This window comes from Archocentrus centrarchus, chromosome 9 (genome assembly GCF_007364275.1).
Source record: "Archocentrus centrarchus isolate MPI-CPG fArcCen1 chromosome 9, fArcCen1, whole genome shotgun sequence".
Classification (NCBI taxonomy): Eukaryota; Metazoa; Chordata; class Actinopteri; order Cichliformes; family Cichlidae; genus Archocentrus; species Archocentrus centrarchus.
The window spans coordinates 20838320-20861317 of record NC_044354.1 but is presented as its reverse complement, the minus strand read 5'-3'; the positions used below and the strand labels follow the sequence as shown (position 1 = coordinate 20861317).

General features: G+C 41.4%; 1 protein-coding gene across 2 annotated transcripts; it reads right to left on the bottom strand.

The window, feature by feature from the left end:
• Position 1: 1 nt before the first annotated feature.
• On the bottom strand, positions 2 to 22701 carry rorb (RAR-related orphan receptor B). 2 transcript variants are annotated; one of them, XM_030737455.1, is made up of 10 exons: positions 22400 to 22701; positions 7772 to 7857; positions 7520 to 7661; positions 6904 to 7335; positions 6266 to 6387; positions 5730 to 5862; positions 5055 to 5162; positions 4810 to 4920; positions 4443 to 4555; positions 2 to 4213 (listed from the first exon to the last, which is right to left on the bottom strand). In XM_030737455.1, the coding sequence occupies exons 1-10, from the start codon at positions 22404 to 22406 to the stop codon at positions 4049 to 4051; spliced, it is 1419 nt and encodes a 472-aa protein (XP_030593315.1). In that variant the 5' UTR covers positions 22407 to 22701; the 3' UTR covers positions 2 to 4048. The 2 variants fall into 2 exon arrangements, with proteins under 2 accessions (XP_030593315.1, XP_030593314.1); XM_030737454.1 differs by lacking the exon at positions 22400 to 22701 and adding an exon at positions 8482 to 8689.
• Positions 22702 to 22998: the final 297 nt, after the last annotated feature.

Sequence of the window (22998 nt, the reverse complement as noted above, 5' to 3'; positions counted from 1 at the left end):
TTGTGTTTTTTTTTTTGTTGTTGTTTTGTTAGTCCTGTGTAAAAGAGGTTCTGTAGCCTAGGTACCTTTTAGGTTTCGGTTACAGATTGCTACATTTTGTTTTATTTGCTCTTGCTGGGATGCAAAGACATTCTAAACAATAAATTAACAATTTTCAACACTACTCCAATTGCACAAATGTGTAATGCATCAAGAAAGTTTACAAAGCATTGGTAGAGCAAAACATCATCTCATTCTCATTTTCTTCCTCACACGCACACTTTCACGCACACACGGGTTCATCTTAGGAAAGGGAGAAGGAGGTTTGGACTGTATTTGACTAAGTGTAGGAAATGTTTTTTCAGACTGAGCGTATTAAAAATTGTCTGCGCAATTTCACGCCAAAGAACGGCGACTGCTCATTGTGCGCTCCGTGATGTCATTCTGTGTTGATGGAGTGGTAAAGGCGCATGATGCGTTCAGTCCCTCACACTGAACAGACTACTCCATAACATTCAGAATCGATTATTCTCCCACAGCAGGTTAAGGGCGTCTTATCCGATTCAGTAAGGCCAGTTCAGAAAGGGCCGTTCAACGCACACATTCAGAGGTTGAGAACAAAAAACATTTCAAATCCAGCAACAAATTAAAATTGGTCGTGTATAAATTAGAGCATTTATTTAAAAATCCTTTCAGTTTGTGAAAAAAATTGCTTTGAACTGACTAAATTGATGTGGAATTTTCCCAAAACCCACTGCCCACCCTGCCAAAAAAACCAAAACAAAACAAAAAACTCTCCCACGAAACCCACATTATCATGAGAAGAGAAAACACAATAAGCCCCAAATGTTTCATTGCTATGAAACATCATGCAAATAGAACAGAACAACAATAGGCTAATAGTAATAGAAGAATAGTAGTCATAATAAGAACAATAATAATAGTAAATAGTAATAAAATAAAAAATAATCTTACAATGCAAACATGACAGTAGTAAATGCCTCCAGTTCTTATTGCTACAGTATCTTACTTACAGTGTTGCGTTGCCACTCGTTCTTGCCCCCCTCCCCTCACAACCCCATCCCAGCCCTCTGATTCACAGTCTAACAAGGGATAATAAAAACGTCACACATAAAAACTTCATATTCAGAGTTGGAATTCACTGTCCCTGCGGTGTTGTGATGGCGCTTGTGTCACAGCTTACTAATGGACTTCCCTCACTGACCCAAGAGCAGCAAAATAAGCAGTAAACATGAACGTAGAGTGGTGACAAGAGCACGCTGGCATATAAGTTTTCCTAGTCCTATGAAATGATGATTACCATATAATCTGGAGTCTAAAGAGATTTGGACAGTGAATTCATGCTCTATACACACACACATACACACAGACATACATCTGTCAAAGCCTTGTCTGGGCAGATTTCATTGCTGGCATACACTGGTGGTGTATGCCCCTTTTTTTTTTTTAATCCTAAAAAGTTATTCTTTAATAATTTTTTTTTTTGTAAATTTGCAAAAATATTAAACCCTCTTAATGCAAAATCTGAAAAAGAGCTGCTCCCTGAGAGATGCTTTGTAGTGCATCGAGCCTTAATGAGCAAGTGATTGTCTTTTAAAGAGTCACTGGCCTCTGATCTGTAGTCGGGTCAGGGGTTGAAGGAGAGATGTTGGACTTTGGGGGGGAACCTTTAACTGGACGCAGGGTGGAACACATCAGCGTAAGCTGATTTGCTAATGTTAACATTGGTACTTGCGCCCTCGTGCTATCCACATTGTTTTGTTCTTCACATGGAAAAAAATTGTGTATGACAGGACAATAAATGTTAGGGGTTCCAGTGGTCTTAAGGGATGCATTACTGGTCTGACTGCATCTGTGCCTGTGGGGAAGTCAAAGATTTGGCCACTTTGACTTTGCAAAAATCAGAAAAACCTTCCCTTTTTTAGTGCCTAAATAGTCCGCTGATCATAGCATTCAAAGTTGAGGTAAAAGTGCGATTTTCAGATTTAAAAAGTTAGTTGCCAGTCAGTCCAACATGTATTCAGGTAATAAAAGTATCATCAGCTGATTAATTCTGTGCTAATGCTGTGTCAAGTGTCTCTTATTTTAGCTCATTTTGAAAGGGAGCTCTTTAGCTGTGCTGCTGAGATTTCACAGCACTTATTACTTTACACAAGAGATTCACAGAGCATCCAGTGGCTGTATGCAGAAACCACTGAAACATATATACTCATTGATTTTTCAAATTATTCCTTCACCAGGAAAAAAAAAAAAACCCAAAAGACTAATAACAACATGCCCAGATAAATAAGTGTGATTTTAAACAGTGACCAAAACACACAAAAGAAAGAAACTAAGACAAAATGTAAGTGCTAATAGTTATGGAATGACTAAGTAAAAAAAAAAAAAGTGATTGTCTATCACAGCTTCCTTTTTTCAAATTGTTAATGTCATATTGCAGCTTTAAATGGTGTTAGGATGACTGGAGGCTATTCTGCATTTCTTCATCTCTATAAATCAGTGCTCTCTTTAGTGTCCTAACCTCAGTTCACATTGTGTCACACTGAAAACACTGCAGAGTCTGTGGTGGAATGAGTACCGCCCATAGAAATAACCACTGAGTGAAATATAGTGCAAACTGCTACCTTGATCTAAACAGCTGAAAGCAGGAAGAAGAGGAAAAGAATAAGATCAGAAAGGCAGTGTGAAAATTATTGCTTTTTAGAGAAAGGGCCCCACGTGTTCACAGCCCACAGAGTCTTTGTTACCCACGGACTGTGATGATTGTGCAAACAGTGATTGTACGGATGAGGCATATGGCACTCATACAGGTTTGAGTGACTGGAAAGTCGTGAATCAGGTTTATTTAATTTTTGTTGCCTTTTATTATTTTTTTTTGTTGGTGGATATCTATACACGTCTTCACTGTGATTTCTATCCAATTATGTCTGCCAAATATTTATGTGAAGGTCCCAGTACATGAGAGATAAAAGGTCTGGGTACAGGGGGAATCTGGGAAGAGGTTTGGGGTTCATTGCAAGGTCCTAGTCTCCGATTAGCCGTTTGTGGTTGATTGTTCGAAAGCAGTCCAGCTTTTATTGGACGTAATTATTGCAGCGAGAAATAAACGAGTGATAAGATGGCAAAGCTGCCAGATTCTTTTTCTTGCAAAATAGAATATTTCTGTATATATCTCCAGCTTGAAAAGTAGTAGTAGCCATTATTTTCTTTTTAAATCCTTCATATGCTCTCTTTACATTACTATAAGATAAGAAGGATATAGTACCTTCTTTAAATAAACAAAATCCAGACAAGGCTTCTATATATCAACAAACCCAAATTGACTCCCGGTTTTTAGCCAGTGTTGTTTTACAAGTCTCAACTTTACAAATTCTGTACACACGAAACTATCAAATAAAATAAAAACACATAGACACGGTATAGTCAGCCACGGTGGACTGCTGTATATTTAAATTAGGACTAACTTATTTTAACAGAACAAGAAGTAATACTGGAATCCGCTCTCCACTAGAAGAATATCTACAATAGCTTCTCTAAATCCACAAGTTCCCGCCCCCATCCAGCTTCTCCAACTTCACAATGTCTTCACGTGGAAAATAATTCAAACGATTTTTTTTTTTAAAAGTTAAATCATTTTAACTTACCAATTTTTTTTTTTTTTTTTTTTTTAAAGATTGACAGCTTAAAATTGTTCCTAGATGTTTTAAAGTCTGTACATTACTGGTCAGTCAGTTCAGTTCAGGAGAGAGGTGGATGCCCCGCTCAGGTTGTGGCTTGGGGCACGTTTCATTTATATATACATTCTTCAGACTGTATCGGTGAACAGAATGGGATAAGTGCTGGACATTCCTAGTATTGTTGGCGGTAACTCTAAGCTGCTAGCAGATGACTCCTCACCCACCAGCTTGAAATGTGCCTGGGGGAGCTTGGTAATATCTGTTTGCCACGATGACGTAGTCGACATAGCTGCTATCATCTCGTTGGATGCGGCTGTCTTATTTTCTTGGTCCTCTGCTGCCGTCATTTGTTGCACGTGGACCACAGGCAGTCACTTGGGCATGGCCATGGCAGAGTTTGGGTCTGGGTTGAAGAGTTCTTTGTAGAGTGGAGGAAACAGGACATTGACCGTTTCTGGGTGGAGTTGCTGGAAGGCCTGAAGCTCTTCAGTATGGAGTGTGCACAGGGCTGACAACGTTGGGATTCGGCTGATCAGCTACCAGAAAAGAGGGGGAGATGATCAAGGACAAGGAAATTTAAAGACTGACAGAAGTCAGTCTTTGTACTGCTACTTCTGTTGTGTTTTTTTCCCCATTGAGCCACCTGTCTCTGAGACCAGAGGAGCTCCTGTCTATGGTTGATTTGTCTTAGCCTAAAGATTCATGCATTTTAGGTCTCAGAGGCTATGCTGGTATGACTTTTCACACTAAAAATTCCAGCCCTACCTTAGCCAGTGCATCTTCATCCATATGGTTCTTCTGCATAATGTGCTGCAGAGCAAAGTAGATCTTCTCCTGGAGCTTTTGAACTTTCCGAGGCTCCATCAGCCACGGTCGATCTGAGTGGAAAAGAAGAATAGACTCTTTTACCGTCCACAGAGTTGACTGAAGGGCTGAACATAAAGTTGACATGACTGTGAGGTCACTGTATAAAATGCTACATGGGCGGGACTGAATACACTGCTTGATATAGATGAATGTAAACAGAGTAACTATCTTATTTTGCTTACTTTAAAGTTTTTTTTAATTCAAGTGCTAAAGTGAATGCACATTGCTACCTGCATTATTATAATATAAGCAGAGTCACACTGACCTGTGGAAATTAGTACAGCTGCAGAGAACAGTGCAATCTCCTCCTCTGTTAGCTGCAGCGAGCACATACTCTTGGCAAAGTCAAACACTGCACTCACTAAGTCATCGCAACCTTGGAGGGATGCACAGGGAATGGCAGACAAGAAGAGAAAACTTTATTATTTTCATCGTCAGTCTTTTTTTCATACTCCTTGACTGTGGTCCTCATTCATACCAAGACAAAATGTTTAGGTATTAATGTCTTACCTAGGGCTTTGAACATCTGCATGCCTCCATACTTCCCTTCAAAGAGTACAGTGTTGTTGAGAGGGTTGAATGCCCTGCACATCCGCACCAAGACTACCTCCAAACAACCTGGAGAGAGATTGTGGTAACTTTGAAGTTGACATACTCACTAAAAGGCAACCAAAGCAAGGATCCACAGTATATTAAGATAAGATAGTGTTTATTTGTCACATGCACAGTTATACACAGTACAATGCACAGTGAAATGTATTTTGTACCTGCAACCTATATACACACACATATAAATAAGAATAAAAATTAAAAAAAAAAAGTAATTCACACTATACACTATACACTATACTCTATATACTATACACTATACACACTTTTTAAATTATGATATTTACACTGTGCAATAATGGTCCAGTTAGGGCTCAGAGTTGAGCAGACGGATGGCTTGTGGGTAAAAACTCTTCTTCAACCTTTCAGTCTTAGCCCTCAGGCAGCGGTAACGCCGGCCTGATGGGAGCAGGGAGAAGAGAGAGTGTCCGGGGTGGCTGGGCTGTTTTAGGATCTTCATGGCCCTCAGCCTGCACTGCTTGGTGTAAATGTCCTTTACTGTCCGCTGACTTGACTATGTCTGACCTTTGCTTACATAAAGACATAGGCCTGGCCTGCTACTGACATTTGGCTCACCTGACTTGAGAAGAAGGATCTGGTCATTCTGGCACAGTTCCATAAACCCTGAGATGCGCTTGGCGAACTCCACCACGTACTGGATTGCATGGGTGATCTGGATGGCACACTGCTGCCACAGCACGTCGCGGGGCTAGTACCAAAGGAGAGACAGGTTAGGCTTATGCACTTTTGTATCTACATCCATGTGAGTAAATGAAATGAACTGCATTTTACTGCCATCACTGACATGTTCTCTGATTTTATGTATGTTTCATTTCTATGATTAGTGAAAAAAATCCCATTAAGTCAGTAAAGTGAATTTGAATGTCCACATAAGTACCTCAAGTATTCAAAGTTCAAAGCATTACATGTGAATAACCATTACTGCACTGAACACAAACATACTCCTAAATTCCTTATTTTTTCAGTATGTTAGAAGTAGCTGAAAACCAATGTAACTGAAATGGGAAAAAGGACTTGGAGAATACAGAGATATATAGCACTCTGTAACTGTAAATGTCATGTTTGGATGGTGTCATAACATGACACCTCACCTTGCTCTGGTACATCTTGACCTCTTCATAGGAATGTGTCTGCCAGGCTAGCTGCTGCAGCTCCTCTGTTGTGTACTGACATGTTTCCAAGTGAGACTTGATAATATTTTGAGCAATACGATCTGGAAAAGAGGATTATTCGTGATGGTTATGTATTCATTTCCCTACACAATGTTATTTTTTTGTAAATTGACTATAGATTTGATATAGCAGTATGTGGAGTGCGTATGTTTAGGGGTGAGCAGGCCTGAAAATTAGTCTGAAGCATTGTGCACATTGTGCTGCAGGTACTATGATCATTCTATGTTGAAAAAGAAAGCAACTTCTTTTTTTTTTATTGCTGCCCACTTTCTACTTGATTTGATATTCCATTGAATTAGTCTGAAGGATTTAATCTTAAATAAATCTTAACTTGTGCTATCAGCCTTAGCTGTGCGTACAGTAGTATGACATCTTGCCTGCTGTAAGTTTAAGCCTGTCTGATCTCCTGTTCTGCTCCCAGATTAAGACCCTGACTCACGCTCCCCAAAGGGCTTCTTTGTGTGCAAACACGTAAATGTCCATGTCTTTAAGTCAGGTAGCTTTTAAATGATTCTGCTGCGTCTTATTTGACAAATAGAGGAAAATGCAGTTTTTACCCAGCTCTCCCATGCTGACATTATTGGGCCCAAGCTGACTCTCCTGGTAGCCTCCATAGCTGAACAGGTTGGGTACTGGCGTCAGGTCATACACTGGCTCCTGCTTAATGTGCTTCATGCCCGACATGTCCAAACCTGACTGGTCTGGAGATGGCTGGGTGGAATCCATCCCATAGTAGCCCCCAGGGACTCCTCCTCCATTGCCATGGCCACCTTTGGGTAGCTCAATGACGTGACCATTGGCATAGGTGCCCCCAATTTCATGGTTAAGGGTGGAAAGTCCGTTGGTTAGGCTGGATGAATACACGCGTGCCAGAGCTTCTGCTTCGCCTGTCTGCTGTTGCCGCTGCTCCTGCAGTCGTGCCTGGTGCTTCTGGACCTCTGCATACAGGCTGTCACGCTGCTTCTTGGACATGCGGCCAAACTTTACCGCTTTATGGGAAGAAAATAAATAAAATAACGGATGAAAAGAAAGCCAATATTTCCACTAAAGTAGAAAGAATGGGGAAAACAATATATGTGATCCTATTTTTGGCTCAGCTACAGATAGAGGGTTAGTACTTATATTTGCTTGCACACTCATGCACCATAGATATAAATGTATACTGGGCCTCACCATCTCTGGACATTCCTAGGGCAAGACATTTCTGCAGGCGGCAGTGCTGGCAGCGGTTGCGGTTTGTTCTGTCGATGAGGCAGTTCCTCTGGCGGGGGCAGGAGTAGGAGGCATTGTTCTGCTGACTACGTCTGAAGAAACCCTGGTTACATGTCAGAAGAGAATACAGGCTTCAGGTACCCGCTGAGCACAGACTGGGTGATGTTTCTGAGCAAATAAATCAGGCTTTGATTAAACCACATAAAGTCTCACCTTACATCCCTCACATGTAATGACGCCATAGTGGATTCCTGATGATTTGTCTCCACAGATTTTGCATGGTATAACTTCGATTTGGGCTGTAAGAAAAAAACAAAAAGAGAACAAAAAAGATGTGCGTTACTAATCAGATTTTGGATACAGCCTAGTTTGCAGTTGGGGTTTTGCGAACACCTCGTTCAGTCATCTCACAGATGTCAGACCGCAGCTGGTGGTCTAATTTGATGTTAAATGTACATACAGTGAGTAACCCAGCCAACTGGGTTATCAGTTGGCTGTACGACCTCACTGAGCTTACACTGTGCCTGCATACTGCGTTTGTGTCACGTTAACTCCAAATTCACAAGGGCACAGTGACATGCGGGCATTTGTTATGTGCTTCTAGGAGTTTTCTAATGAACGGGACACTGAGGACACACACAAAGTAACAGGGTTGTGCCTGTGGATTCTTTGTGTTAGCCTTAAAGGACAGACCCCTGCAGGTTAGAAAGGTTGCCCATAATGAGAAAACACATTGTGTCACCAAAAGACTACACTTGCTCTTCAACTCTTATCTTTTCTGTCTCACACACACACACACACACACACGCACACACGCACACACACATTGAGTCCAACAACTCAAATGATGTTAGTATTTAGAAGCTCTTAATCTACATGTAAACTAACTTAACTACTTTTTGCTCATTTTTGATTTTACTCACTGTGTATAGGCAGCTCCATGTACAGTCACAACCAAAGGCACTGAATATGAACAACAGAAATTATTTCAACACACAGAAGCACCTGTCATGGGTGCCTTTGAACTTAGTATCCATAATATATGGAAAGAGAAAGCTGCAGTTCCAGTTAAGAGATATGACATGGATGTAGAGGTAGGCAGGTATGCTGCTGAGATGGCACAGTCTCTATAAAGAGATTAGACAGCCTATCTAATCCTAAATTATTTCCCAACGAGCTTGTTCCCTCCTCTGCTGAGCGCTGGCTTAGCCACAGCTGAAATAGCCATTCACATGTAATCTCCTTGCATACTCCCGCCTGTGGGAAATTTTGCACGTTTTATGAATTTCCTGAGAGGTTGAGAAACAGATGAAGTCAATAACATATGTTCATGTTTGCATGAATTTTGACTAACTGATCCCGCTTATGCACTCCACTAAACTTTTTGTACAGCATTGTGTTTGTGTGCATGTTCTCACATAGATGTGTGTCTCAAGTATGCGTGTGCACACTGAAGAGCAGCTTTACAAGTTTTATGTTTGTATTAGTTTTGCATTCATTTGAGCCTGATGCTTTAGTTTGACAGTTAATTGTGTGTGTGTGTATATATATATATATATATATATATATATATATATATATATATATATATATACACACACACACACATATATGCATGCACTGTACCTGTGTAAAATATGTATGTGTGTATGCTGTCTGGCAGAATGAGTTTACAGTATACATAATTGGATAATCTCTTATCAGGATGAATGGAAGCAGTTGTCTGTCTAGCAACTGCGCAGGTACAGACAACCACTTCTATACATTCCACCTGTACTTCAGGGAGTCTGAATATTTTATCATTATTAACTATGGGTTTTAATGAGTGTTACTTCTTTTATTTGTTTCAGCAGCCCTGAAAAAAAGATGCACATCTGTTATGAAATTTCCAAAAAGTGAAAAGTTTCTGTGTGTTTTCTCTGAAAACACAGAGCCAGCATTGCCCACATCAAACACTGACATCTTACATCTCTAGTTAAACTGTAATAAAAAAATATAAATAAACATATCTGCATATTCATATTCATTTTATTATTCATTATTTTATGTATTTATTAAAATAGCATATTTATATATGCTCAAACTTTCCGGTAGGAGATTTTTAAGTCCCTGGTTTAATTTATAGGTGCATGCTACTGTTTCTATGCCACATATCTGCTATAAATAAATGATGCCTTATTTGCACTGTATTCTCTTTACATGAACATGAAATGCAAAGAGTGGACAGTGAAAAAGTCATTTATTTTTCCTCATCATTCATTAATTTGTTTGCCTATCTGCCCCCTGGTGGCTATTAAGACACATGAAATGTTTTTACTTGCTGCCATAATCCTGGACCACATACTCCAAGATGTTTCTTACACATATCTTCATAGTTATTACTGAAGACGTAATTTCCTTATCTATCTCTAGTAGCTTATACCGAGCAATGGATCATTGGATCTATCTCAGCAGGTTGCCCATGACTACCCAGCCAACAAAATCATATGCTGTTTGAATGCATGCTTAGGGTAGCACGGCTATACTCTGAGTTCTGGTGCAGCCCAAGATGTGACCCATTTCCACCAATTCTCGGCCAACTCGCCAAATTGGGTCACAGAAAGGCACTGGACTGGGACGACACACAGACTACATACACAGAGCTGTCAATGAACGCGGCCTGTGTGCCCCTATTTTTAGTCTGTAAAACAGGTCAATTGCACCCAGGACGTGGCTGGTATCAACAGACCGCATTTATCTGCAGACCACACTTGAGCATAAACAGAAGACGGGACAACAGTGCATCAGCCATGCTTCTAATCATCTTCATTCTTTGCACTCACAATCCTCTTACTCTTTGCAGTTGGCACTGTTAGTCCCATAGTTTCAGTCAAACTCTTTGATCAAAATGTTAATCGTGAAGCAAGTTAATCTCTGTGGGTTTAGACAATCTGAAAGCGTTCAGCCCACACCTGCTGCTGTCTGATGTGGATATACGGAGTTATTATTTCTGTTGATTTTTTGAACAAGCGCTTTACATTTTTCCTCGTCCTCTACGCTGATTATATTATATCTTGACTGTATTTCTTTTTACCCCATGGGAGATTGTATTCCTCTTTGTATCAAGTCATTATGCCCAAAAGAGCATGGGCGTGTGGGCATGTGCATTGTTTCTGTGTGTGTTTCAGGGATGGTTTGAGTGAGCGTTTCACTTATGAGAAAGAGACACAGAAAGATAAAATATGTGTACATGACTGTGTGTGTGTTTGGCAAAGTGTTTGTGAATGTATGTGTGTGTGTATGTGTGGGTGTGTGCATTGTTTCCTCTGTGTGCGTGTGTGTGTGTGTGTGTGTCTGTCTGTGTGTGTGTGTGTGTGTGTGTGTGTGTGTGTGTGTGTGTGTGTGTGTTGTACTCATTGCCAGTGGGGACTGTCAGGTAGGATATAGGGAGATGGTCATGACAGCATAGCTGTTGCCAGGGTGACCACCCACTCGCTGCACTCGTCTGGCTGTCACCGCGATGATGTGCTAAGCTGTCACAACCTAAAAGGAAATGATGTCATTGGTGTGTGAAGCCAACTCGGTGTATCATCACTGCTCGTCCTGTCGCCCTCCTTCAGCAGCGGAGGCTTTGTGAATTGTTTACCAAAGGACTCCCACTTCCACATCCAGTCAACAATACACGCTATACTGTAGCTGCAGCGATGGATTATGCATGTGGCAGAATTAAGACGAGTTTATCTGTTTAGAAAAAGCTGTGTTCTTACTGTTTTCAAAGTTAGAACATTTAATAATGCACTTTGGGTGTTGGATTTCATGATTTTACATTACAGAAGCAAACGTGCAGCTTAAAAGATGCAGTGAGTACAACTTCACATAAACAAGTCTACTGCAGTTCTTCCATTAACCTCTCTTTGTGGAATAAACCACTCTTTTCTGTTTTTGGAGACTGTTTTGCTCCTAGCTACATGCCTTTCTGGAGGGTGGGCGGGACTTTTTTCCAACCTGAACTGACCCAGTCATAGCAGAGTGACTGACGGGGTCCTCAGCCAGCCGGAGCGTGAGTGTTATCCTGAGGTTATTATGTAAGAACGGGACTGCAGCGCTGGCGATTCCTCAGCTAAGAGGAGGATCAGGCCTGCACAATCTCTTGAGAGAGAAAAAGACAGAGAGAACTAACTAGAGATGAATTTCACTTAAGAAATAGGGAAGGCAAAGATAGTTGCTGTAATGTGAGTCGCGCACATGCATGTGTGTGTAGCTGAGGGTTGTACTGCACCAGCACGTGTGTTGTGATAATTGATTTTTAATGAAGTGAGGATCTCCTGTGAATTTCCTGGGCTGGCCCTTTCCCTAAATAGAGCCCTAATTATCCATATTGCACTACAGGAAAAAAAAAAAAAAAAAGCAGCAGCCTTGCACCAATATCTTAGCAATACTTAATTCTAAAGCACATAAGTAGCTCACACACGGGAACTACTGAGAGTTAATGCGTGCGTAGATACACAGAGAATAAAGTGGCTATCTAAAAGGAGCTTGTTTATACGGGCAATGTAACAGCAAAGTGAGGCCACTAGGTGTTGCTGTACAAGTCTAAGTTGTGGGTTTGTGAGTGCGTGTGTGTGTGTGTGTGTGTTTCCAAAAGGGCAGAATGGACATGCATGTTTCATTCATTTAGCCTGCAGGGTGGGTCTCCAACAGAAACATATTCAAGCAGCACACAGTATCACGCAGTTAGCTACAACACAGTGTACACTAGAGACTGCTGTTATAGTATTAGAGCTTATGGAGCAGTTGGAATCACTTTCCTGCCGTAACTTTTGCCAGTGTAAGCCACTTCAGAAATGCAAACACGACTCATACTGTAGTCCCAGGGGTTGATTTGTTGGGGATGAATGTGGGTGGTATCTCCACTTCATTAAAAAATATGCATAGCTTCTTCCCACTTAACTTGATATCTTCTGGGAAAATGAAGGAGATCAGCACTTTACCCCCCACCACCACCACCACCACCACTCCTTGTTAAATCTGAACAACTCTGGCGCTGGTCTTAGATGTCTATATACTGTGAATTATGCTATCACTTTTCACCATCCACTCTGCTTCAGTCTGTTTGACTTTTTCATTCGCGTGTTCCTCCTCGCTGTAAGCGGCTGTGTGACTGGGAAATCACTTCAGTTTCTGCATTTCATGATCTATTTCCATCTCTCAGTCAAACTCTGTCTCCTTGTCTCACAGAACTTAGAGGAACAAGCAGAGGTTTTTCTTCCTCTCTCTCCTTCTCTGCTGATGATGAAAAACACTGAGGAAACTTTTGGTGTCGTGATCACTGAGCGGATTAATGCACACAGCTGGGAATAGTTTATAGCAGTGCTTCTTGGGTTATCTCCCTTGTGTTTCCTGTCATGTTTCCACATCATACTGTCCCATTAAAATCAATGAAACCCTGCCACGGCATATGGTTTCAAACGGACGTCTGTCATACTTTCCCTCTTTCCTGTCTGTTTTACTGTCTGAAACATGGAATACATATATATATATATATATATGCACACACAATATAAAATATAAAAGGACTGATGGACTTTGTGCTGAACTAAAAGAAAAAAAAAATAGATTTCCTCACTTAAATTCATTTTCCATACTGTATCTTTGTACTTTGTGATTCCGACACCAGCCTACAGTATTTACCACAAATGAAATTTTTTGGGAGCCCTGCAGCCTGGCTATGGATACTTGATGCACATCATTTCTAAGTCACCTCTCGCAGTCTGTGTTGTCTATCCTCTCCTTAAGCCTGGCTTTCAGTACTTAACAATGCTCAGTACAATTTTCTCTGGTTTCTGTTTGCTTGTCTGATACAAAACATATTTAAGGTTTTGATAATGTTTATTTCTTAGGCAAAGATCCATTGATGTCATTAATGTTGCCTGCTCAGTTGTATTAAACTAATTTAGAAAGAACTTGCAAAAAATTAGAGCTGCAAAAATGAGTAATTTCATTGATTTCCAAACAGCAGATTTCATCAAATAATGCTATGGCTTTTCTCTGCTTTTGTTCTTTTCTCTGGGTAATATTACCAAGAATTCATTTCCTTTGAAATCTGGACTTTCAATCAGACTTAATAATCTCACTGCAGATATCTGTTTTGGAAAGTGAGGTGGACATTTTGTATAATTTTCTGACTTTTTATAGCAACTTCTGACATTTTATAACACTTACTTGATTAGTTGAGAAAATAGTAGATTAATTGCTTGTGAAAAGCTCTTCAGCTTCAGCCCTTCCCTTCAGCAGGGAAGTATATGCCACTCTAGACTCAAACCTAAACTGATCTCAGACCTGGCCTGAACAGATAAACATGATGCTGACATGAAACAGCCTCATTAAAATAATGTAAGGTGGCACATCCCCATACTGGTTCTCTTCATTTCTACAGTCTGCTGCACAGTGAGTTTGGTGATAATCACAAAGCCATGCAGTGGAACCATCTCCACCATGTCTTTGTCCATTTTGTTATACAGACAGTCATACTGTTGCTGCAAAGGCATACGTTTACCACCCCCCATCTCTGTTTTTCCCATCGGTCTATCGTCACCACCCCCCCCCCAGTCCAACGCATAAACACACACACACACACACACACACACACACACACACACACACATATAAAACTGTCAGAAAAAAACAGTGCCGCTCTCGCCCTCCCCCAATGCTGTATGTCAGAGGGCATGAGCTTGTCCAGCTTGCCATGCGGCCCCAAAGCACTCTGGGTAATTGCTCAGATAGCAGGTCTGGGATCAGCTGCAATTTGCTCATAGAATGTTGTGCCATGGTGTGATTGGACGCCGCAGAGAGGGAACAGAAGGGGGCCACTGGCTGCCATCCAGAGCATCGATTCACATGCACAGGCACGCACGCACGCACGCACACACACACACACACACCAACATGCTCCCAGAGACACATTCAGACAGACAGAGACACACATTCAGACATGCTTGAAAGCACACATTACTGCACACCACTTTCAAAAAAGCACACTTTACAGTATGATTTTTATGGTCACACTGCTCCCATCCTAGCTCCAATACACACACACACACACACACATACAAACACACACAGACACAAACAGATAGTCTCGCATCCAGTGCAGCATGTGTCCTTAGATAGATAAGAAGGAGACGGAGGCGTGGGAAAAAAATCCACAGGGTAAACCCAGCCCCTCTCGTGGTCACTGTAAAGAGGCGTGCACACTCACTTCAACCCCCTGGCTGACCTATGAGGCCCTGATACCCTTTGACCTCTCTTTAGGGACTCAGAGAATGAATCAGAGTGGAAGGACCAAGTCCAAGTGTGAGAGGTCTGCATCTGGTCATTACCATCCTGAAATCAGACAGTGCTAATATATGCATACACACAGAAAAACACACACTAAAAGACTTTAAAGCTCTCTCTCTCTCTTTTCCATTTCATCTCGCACCTTTACCCTCATGCTAGCAGACACCTATGACGCACACTGAGCTGTGAAAACACTGAGCAGTGTTCATGCTTTGTTTGGGTGAAGGGAATCGGTGCAGGGAAGAATATGTTTGCACACACACTGACTAAGATCCCACCGCTTTATTCCTGAGATGAGAAAATAACATTATGTTAGCAATGGCCATCCTTGCTTAACCTCACGCTCCTCCTACTATGGTGTTTCTCTTGAGCCTAATTGTAGATGACAGTGTGTGTGTGTGTGTGTGTGTGTGTGTGTGTGTGTGTGTGTGTGTGTGTGTGTGTGTGTGTGTGTGTGTGTGTGTGCATGCATGTGTGTGTCTTTGAGGGGGAAGGGAGAGAAAAGGTGGCTATCACAGTGTAAAGAGAGAAATGGAAAGAGAAGGACATCCATGAAGAGATGGAGATAGAAAATTGCTCTCACTTCTTGCATAAGGTAGAGAGAAATTTGCCCTCGGTTTTGCTGGAGTCGCATCCTTTCTAGTGAGAGTCAGTGGACAGGCAGAAAAAATCAGGAAATGGCAACATCAAGATCAGTGAGGCTGAATGGACTTTAAAGCATTGACGAGGAGGGCAGCACTTAGTGTGACTCGCTAACAGAATTAAAGTACGGAGAAGAGGATGGAAAACTCGTCTGTGTGACTGTTTTAAATTAAATAAACAGAGGTTACTTCTGCATGTGATGGGATACTCTTGAAATTTTTCATGCATGCATGCATACACACACACACACGCGCGTACTTCACTAAAATAATTTGAAACCTATGAGAATTGTGTAAATAATAAACTAAAATAAAATACAAAGCATTATATAAATATTAATAACAATGATCAAATAATAAAAATACTTTGCATTATAATGGCTTTTAATGACATTTTACTTTTAAAAAATATGTTTTTATAATTGTTCTTAGAGGATCACACTGGTTCCTGCTCAATATTTCCCAAATCATGCAGCAAAATTTCCTTTATTTATTTATTTTTAAATTAAAATGTGCAGTGATACCTCTGGTTATTACTTGATTTTTTTTTTTCTTTTTTTGCATGACACCTTTCAAGACCAGAATGCCACAATGTTGAGTAAAGAGCCTTGGCCTGCTGCTTGTGAGCTTATGTATCTCTTGGAGTAAAACAGGCTGTCTGCTCAAGAGTGAGCATGAGCATATGAATGAGTTCCCTCTGAGTTAACGCCCGTGTTAAAAAGGTTTCGATGTACTTGTGTTTCAGTGTTTCTGTTTAAGTGACTTGAGTGTGTGAGCATGCACATGTGTGACTATATGTGTGTGTCCTCTCCCAGGGATGGCCGCTAATAGCTCGCCTCGGGCAACAATTTAACTCAGCCTAACAAGGTTCTCCCCAAAGTGGCCCCAGGGGCATCTCTCGCAGAGGCAAATTGATCACAAAGACTATCACACAACTCAGCTCGGCTCGACCTAGCCTGCTCTGCTCTTTACCTGCTCTCTCTGTCTCTCCCCCACTCCCTCTCCCTCTCTCTCTCCCTCGTTCTCTCTAGCGGGATGATTTAACAGAATGCGTTATGAACATTAAATCTGAGTTAAGAGAGCAAAAGCAGCAGCAGCGGCGGCAGTCTTGGTTTCATAATTGCATTCTCTTTGTGAATGGCAGGATACCTCACATCAACAGCCACCGCTGTGGACACACACGCACATGTGAGCACTCTCATGCACAGAGTTAAGAGAGGGATCTCATGACTTGGACACAGTAACTGAGAGCGAGAGATAGAGAGAGGGAAGAAAGGTAGACCTAATAAGAGTCCCTTCAATGAGATTACAAGCACTAAAACAGTCTAATCTTTGTCATTAAGAAAAGATACAGCAGTAGGCTAAGTCATCTTATAGGCTTATTGTAGCTGCTAGCAGAGAACACCTTCACAGTATAGGGATATAATGTGCCACTTTATCTGTGGTCTTTACATCTTGACTAGAACGTTGGGGGAACAGATTCTGCATTTTGTGCAAAAGCTGTAAATGTAAGAGCTTTGCAGCACTTCCAAGTAATCAGTGTTGTGCAAATTCATATCTTATATGTATATGATTATGTGTAACATAGAGAGTGAAATGCTACACTGGCACACAACTTTAGTATATGACCTAATCTACTTTGAATGTTAGCTTAAGTCTGATAGGTGGTTTGCAAGTGTGGACTTTGGATACAACTATAACAGGTACCGGCGTTATGCATTGTTTCGTGCAACTACAATGTGCAAATGCAACAACGAGAACAGGATTGTTTGTATCTGTGTGTGTTTGTGCCAGTATGCACGCAAGTAAATTTTGTTTTTGCACCCGAACTCACTTTTTCACACAAGCGCACACTAACTTGCTTAGGCAAATGCGCACAAACATCCACGCTTGCACTATTATATAACTCTTAAGTCTCTCTCATACTTGCCCTCTTTTTTCTTATCTCACTCATTCCCTTGCTCATAGTCTCCCTTCTCTCATTCTGTGCTTGTCTCTCCTTTCATTTTCTGTTTATTCACCCTATAGATTCTCAGCTAAACTCATGGTCTTTAAACAGATGCAAAAAAAAAAAAAAAATCCCATAAAAGAGAATGACTTCATTCATAAAGTGACTAAACTTGAATAAGTGGCTAAAGCTCTACATTATTCTATAGTAGCAGAAACCAGAGTTTACTATAGAAGCACATGTGCATTGCTCTCTGACTTTGGACTATCAATCGGTGCACTCAACATCCCTCTCCACAGAACCAGATTTGTTATGATGATATGATGATTCCCGCTCTTGATATAAGCATATTTTTCCTATAAAAGCAACCCCTCCAACGATATCTTTGTCATATTTTACTCGCTTTCTGTGTTTTAATAAGTGCAGTCACCCTCTTCCCCCAGTTTTTACTTCAGTGTAAATCAGAGGAAAATGTGAATATTGAGTATCATTGTGCGTCCACTGAGACACGCTGCCTTCATGGATGAGTAAAACTGACAAAACAGAAGGAGCTGTCAGAGGACTCTATGACTTCAAGGCAGATTTAGAGTTTAGGAGTGGTTCAGGCAGAAATCCCTCCCGGCTAAGATAAAGTGAAGACACAAACTGAAGCGTGCCGTATAGCCCACGCTTTGTGTGTGTAAAGATTTAAGAAAGAGGGAGAATTGACTGAGGAGGCAAAACAGTTCGCCTAGACTCCCCTAGACGGCCGCAAAGGGATAAAACCAACAGTGGGTGCATGCTGAGCGCATGCTAAACAAACACAGGCTATGATAGTGGCTCAGTGGGACCACAGAAGTGCTATCCAGGCTGCACACACACAAAGCATGGTGGGATGCTTTAAGTAGATGGCTTGGAAAAAACAAAAAAGGTCATGCAGAAGTACTAGGTGAGGAGTAGACTGTGGGTTTCTAAAGACAAGAGCAGAAAGAGGGAGTCTTGAATGTGAGATGACTGTGTGTATATGTGAGTGTTGCAACAGCACTCTGGCGCTGGTACCTCAGTCAGTCAGTAGGGCTGTGATGAGGGATTAAAAGTGTGGCCTGTGTGAGCTTGGGGTAATCTCTCCACTCTTCTTACATAACACTAGACCATTAGTCAGCACAAACACACAATAAACAACACAATCAACAACCCTGAGCTGGACAACAGACCACACATGCAGCGATAACACTGCAAAGCAAAGATTCACTCAGGCCAGGTGCCCAGTCTGGTGTACAATAAGAGATTTCATGGTGACAGTGGAAAGCAGTGATTTGGCGAAAATAACCGTGTGTTAACCTGCTGTTTGGCATCACCGTCAACCAGTATGAATTGTGCCATCTTATATTTTTCATGCTGTTATTCATTGTTGGTATTGAAATTGAACACAGCACCATTGATTTTTGACCTTTTACTTTATCGCCCCTATTTAGCACCTTATGTAAATACTTAGGAATTAAATATATCTATGTATGTGGTTGTGAAAAGCTGTGTTTATGTGTTTATTATTGTACAGCATTTGTATGCATTCATATGAGTTTTCCTGTGTTGTCATCCATGTGTTTATACACCAGCCTCTACTTGTGTGTGCTCACAGGAGAAAAACAACAGTAAACACTGAACACTCACAGCCACAACACCGTAAAACTCTAAATGGTGGAGATGTTGTTATGACAAAAAAATAAGAGGAACAAACATGAAAACATGCAAAAAATGTTTTAAAAGATACAGATATTTATTAGAATTCAGTCTAAAGTAAAGCCATTTCAGTTATGTGCCACAGATTCATCTAAACAGACTGCTGCCATTGTCACTGACTGAAAATTGATCCCGGGATGCTTTTGAACTGGACAAATCAATTTGCAAACGAGCCTCTAAAGCAAAGCAGGATGGGACTAATTCTATTGGCATGAGGCCGTCATGCGTAGTATTGCAGCTGTTTGTGTCAGTGTGTGTTTTCACTGCTTTCAGATTTTGAATGTGTGCACATGCTATCTTGCAAGATAACATAAATAATGCCAGAAATGGGATGACCACTAATGTGTTCTTGTAGATTGGAGCCAAACATTTCTAATGGTTTCTGTCTCCCCACCACCACCAGCCTTTTTTTTTTTTGCATCTCCTGTCATTATCTTACTACTTCATTGTCCTCTCCCACTTCCCGTCATCCTATCTTTTCCTATGGTGTTAGGAGAATGAGAGATGGTGACTGGCACAGATCGCTAAGAGAGGAGAAATGGCACTGCGAGCCCCTCCTCCACCGTTGCTCGTTCCATCGCTGAACTTGTGGACCTGTCTGACCCGCCTGCATTTATAAGCTCTTAGGCTTATAACAGTAATAAAAAGCATACACATATGCAGTATAATGTGGACTGTAAGGATCGCTGTGTAACACAGGGAGCTACTCACATGTAGAATACATGTCAGTTTATGTTTGTGTGATGCTGTGCATGTTTCCAAGCACACATATGCTAATTTCATATACAGGCTCTGATCTCATATTGATTATAGCATTAATTTAAGATTTGGTATGAGGTTGCTGATTTTGATTAGCTCAGATATTCTTTAGGTAAAAGTTATTTCTGCAAAATATGACTTTCAAAAAAAAAAAGAAAAATCTAACATTCGTTTACAATAACTAAAATTATTCATTCAAATAAAAAGGATGTTAATTATGTTTGCGTTGTATTATTTCCTACTCATTTATGGTCGTATTATAAAGACCTGAAGAGTAAAACTCTGCTGACACTTAAACATATATATTGCCACCGTTTATAATATCATTATGTTACACAACTTTTTGATGGGTTTTAGAGGAGCAGCATTTACAGCACAGCTTCACTGTGTTGCTGTTGAAAGTACAGAGATAATGAGCCTGTTTACAACATCCTACACAACACTGAGCCAGCTTCATTTTCAGAGAAGCAGAAAAGGCCCTTATGATTATATTATATCTGTTATTTCTCTGCTTGGTGATGGCGTGACATCATCTTCGGTCAGGGCTTCAGGAGCTGTGGCTATTGTTAAATGATAATTACCACAGCTCATGAGGGGACTCTATTTTTTAAAACCTTGCGGTTGTGAGCACGTTTCTGTGCAAGGGCAGCCGAGACTCCACACACACAGACGCGCGCACACACAGGTTGGGAGTGGGGGCCGCACGGCCCACACTGATTTAATTCTATCTGACAAAACCCTTTGGGGCGTGCAGAGAGAGAGAGAGGAAGATGGAGAGAGAGGGAGAAAGAGAGAGATAGACATGGTAAAAGAGGGGTGAGAGAGACGCTTCAGGGGCCTCTTCTGCCAACCATGGCTATAAAGTGAAAGCAGGAGCTTTTGGTATACCCCCCAAAGCCTCCCATGCACGAGAGTAGTCGCAAGGCCCATTAAAATGTGGATAAAATACAAGGTGTATGACAGAAGAGTTTGCCATGGGATTGGAAAAAGAGAGCAAGAGGAGGGGATGTTTGGCCTTCTCCTTTTTTTCTTTCTTGCCCAAGGTTTGATTTCCTGGAGCTGAGGTAGCAGATAGCTTTATATGACATATATAAATGGATAGATTGGTGTTTGAACTTTTTTTTTTTCAAAGTAAGACCTGCATTAAAATGAACCTTCTCATTAAATCATTATTCATCATCATAACTAATAATCAAGTTAAAATAATGATAACACAAGTCTGCTTAATGATTATTCTGAATAATACTTAGGCCTGTCCTCTGGTCAGAACATACTTTTGTTAGTGCAAAATATGATAACAATATTACTCGATGTAAAAAGACAATAACGAGTGTTTTATTTTTAAGCACGTGTGAGCAGCATTTTCATTTGACAAACCACAGGCCCTGATTTCTGAGCCGTGCCTTTAATTTGAAGGCGACCTTGTACCGTTGGATCAAAATGCTCCAACAAATTCTCACCTCCAACATAATATGGGGACATTAAGGCATCATAAAGGCTACCTTGTAAACCAATTAACTTATTTCTGAGGCTAGTACGAGAAGGACCGGACAGTTAAAACAGACTGACTTATAAATTAGAGTTCAAATCATGCAGCTGAACGACTGTTGTAACTTTGCGCCAGCGGTAATTGCACAACGTCAAGAGTAAATAAAGCGAATTCCAAAACACTAAGCTGATAGTATTAAGGTTAAATATTAAAGCGTTCGCGCTGGACTTTTAATGACCGATGAACTGCAAATACTGTTTAAGGAGAAACAAGAAAAGGGCGCTTTTTCTGGTTTAAATGGAATTTAACGGTGAGGAAAAGGCTAAGAGCGGAATGACCTGTGCGTGCGCGCGTCCCCGCGCGTGAGACAGGTCGAGATTGTTGTGTGCACGCGCGTGAGTGTGCAGAGGACGACATTGATAATGAATTTCAACATCCCCAGCGCGGCGTTGGGGAAAATGGGTTAGTGGAGCGCTTCAAAGTGCGCATCCCTAAACCAGTCAATAAAGTTTACCACCAGAACATAACGAAATAAAGTTTTTTTCTTTTTTTCTGCACATGGGCTAATCTGATCCGATCTAGCACCCTAACCGCAATTTCCGCCCGTGTGGAGTAGAGCTCAAATGATTAAGCTAAATATAATGCGGCACTTTTAATTTCCAATCCCAGACTCCAGTAAATTTGCAGGAACGTAGGCCTGTTCCACACACACTCCTGAGTCAAAACACACACGCAGAAAGGATCCAAATAAACTTTTAAAGACTACTTAACGTGGCTGATGAGATTGCAGGGAGCCCCAGACACACTGCCTTGAGCTTAAGGTTGAAGAAAGTGACAAATACAGATTCGCGTCTAAATCTCCCAGAATAAACTTTCAAAGCCAAATGTGTGAGAAAGCTTGGCGTACCGTGTGCGTATGTGTGTGTTCAGCGGGAGAAAGTGCGAACACAGTGGGATGGTCTTACCTCGCATCGTGTTGGCGTTGCTGGAGCTGGTGCTGAGGCTCGCTTCCCAAAGCAGCAGTCATGAAGAAACAAACATAAACACTTAAAAAAAGAGGGGCTGCGGGGGGTGAAAGATCCTCGGTTAAAAATAACAACGAAAGGAGTGTAGATGATCTGCGTCGACGTCCACTGGCTGCCCTGAGTGGAAGCGTCTCTGCGCTAAAAGCATCCCAGAGCGGGGCGCAGGGAGGCGTGCTGAGGTCGGTCGGTGCGTCGGTCGGTGCGCTCTGGTTGTGTGGCCGCTTTTCTCATGATATCTGCGCTCTCACCTCTATGGGAGGGTTTCACTATTTTCTGCTGGCTAAGGGAGGGAAGAGCGTATAGGAGAGCTTTACCCGGCGGCCCGGATTGGACTGGAGCACTTTCCGCTCCTCCCACTCTCTCCTGCTCAGCCTGCAGCCTGGAACCTGCACACACACACACACACACACACACACACACCCCGAGCCCACTATTTGGGTATGAGACACAGGCAGTCTCAGCGAAGTTTTTAACTTCACCTTCCACATATAACAGTCTTGTTTTTATCCATGCACATAAAAAGTTAGTCTTTGATCTGG

Bases quoted from the DNA above. Each gene is read 5' to 3' on its own strand.
- rorb (XM_030737454.1), bottom strand. The intron at 5,863-6,265 runs GTGAGGTGTCAT...CTTTGGTACTAG, and splicing joins TCAAGATGTACCAGAGCAAG to CCCCGCGACGTGCTGTGGCA. The intron at 4,556-4,809 runs GTCAGTGTGACT...TTTTCCACTCAG, and splicing joins AGCTGTACTAATTTCCACAG to ATCGACCGTGGCTGATGGAG.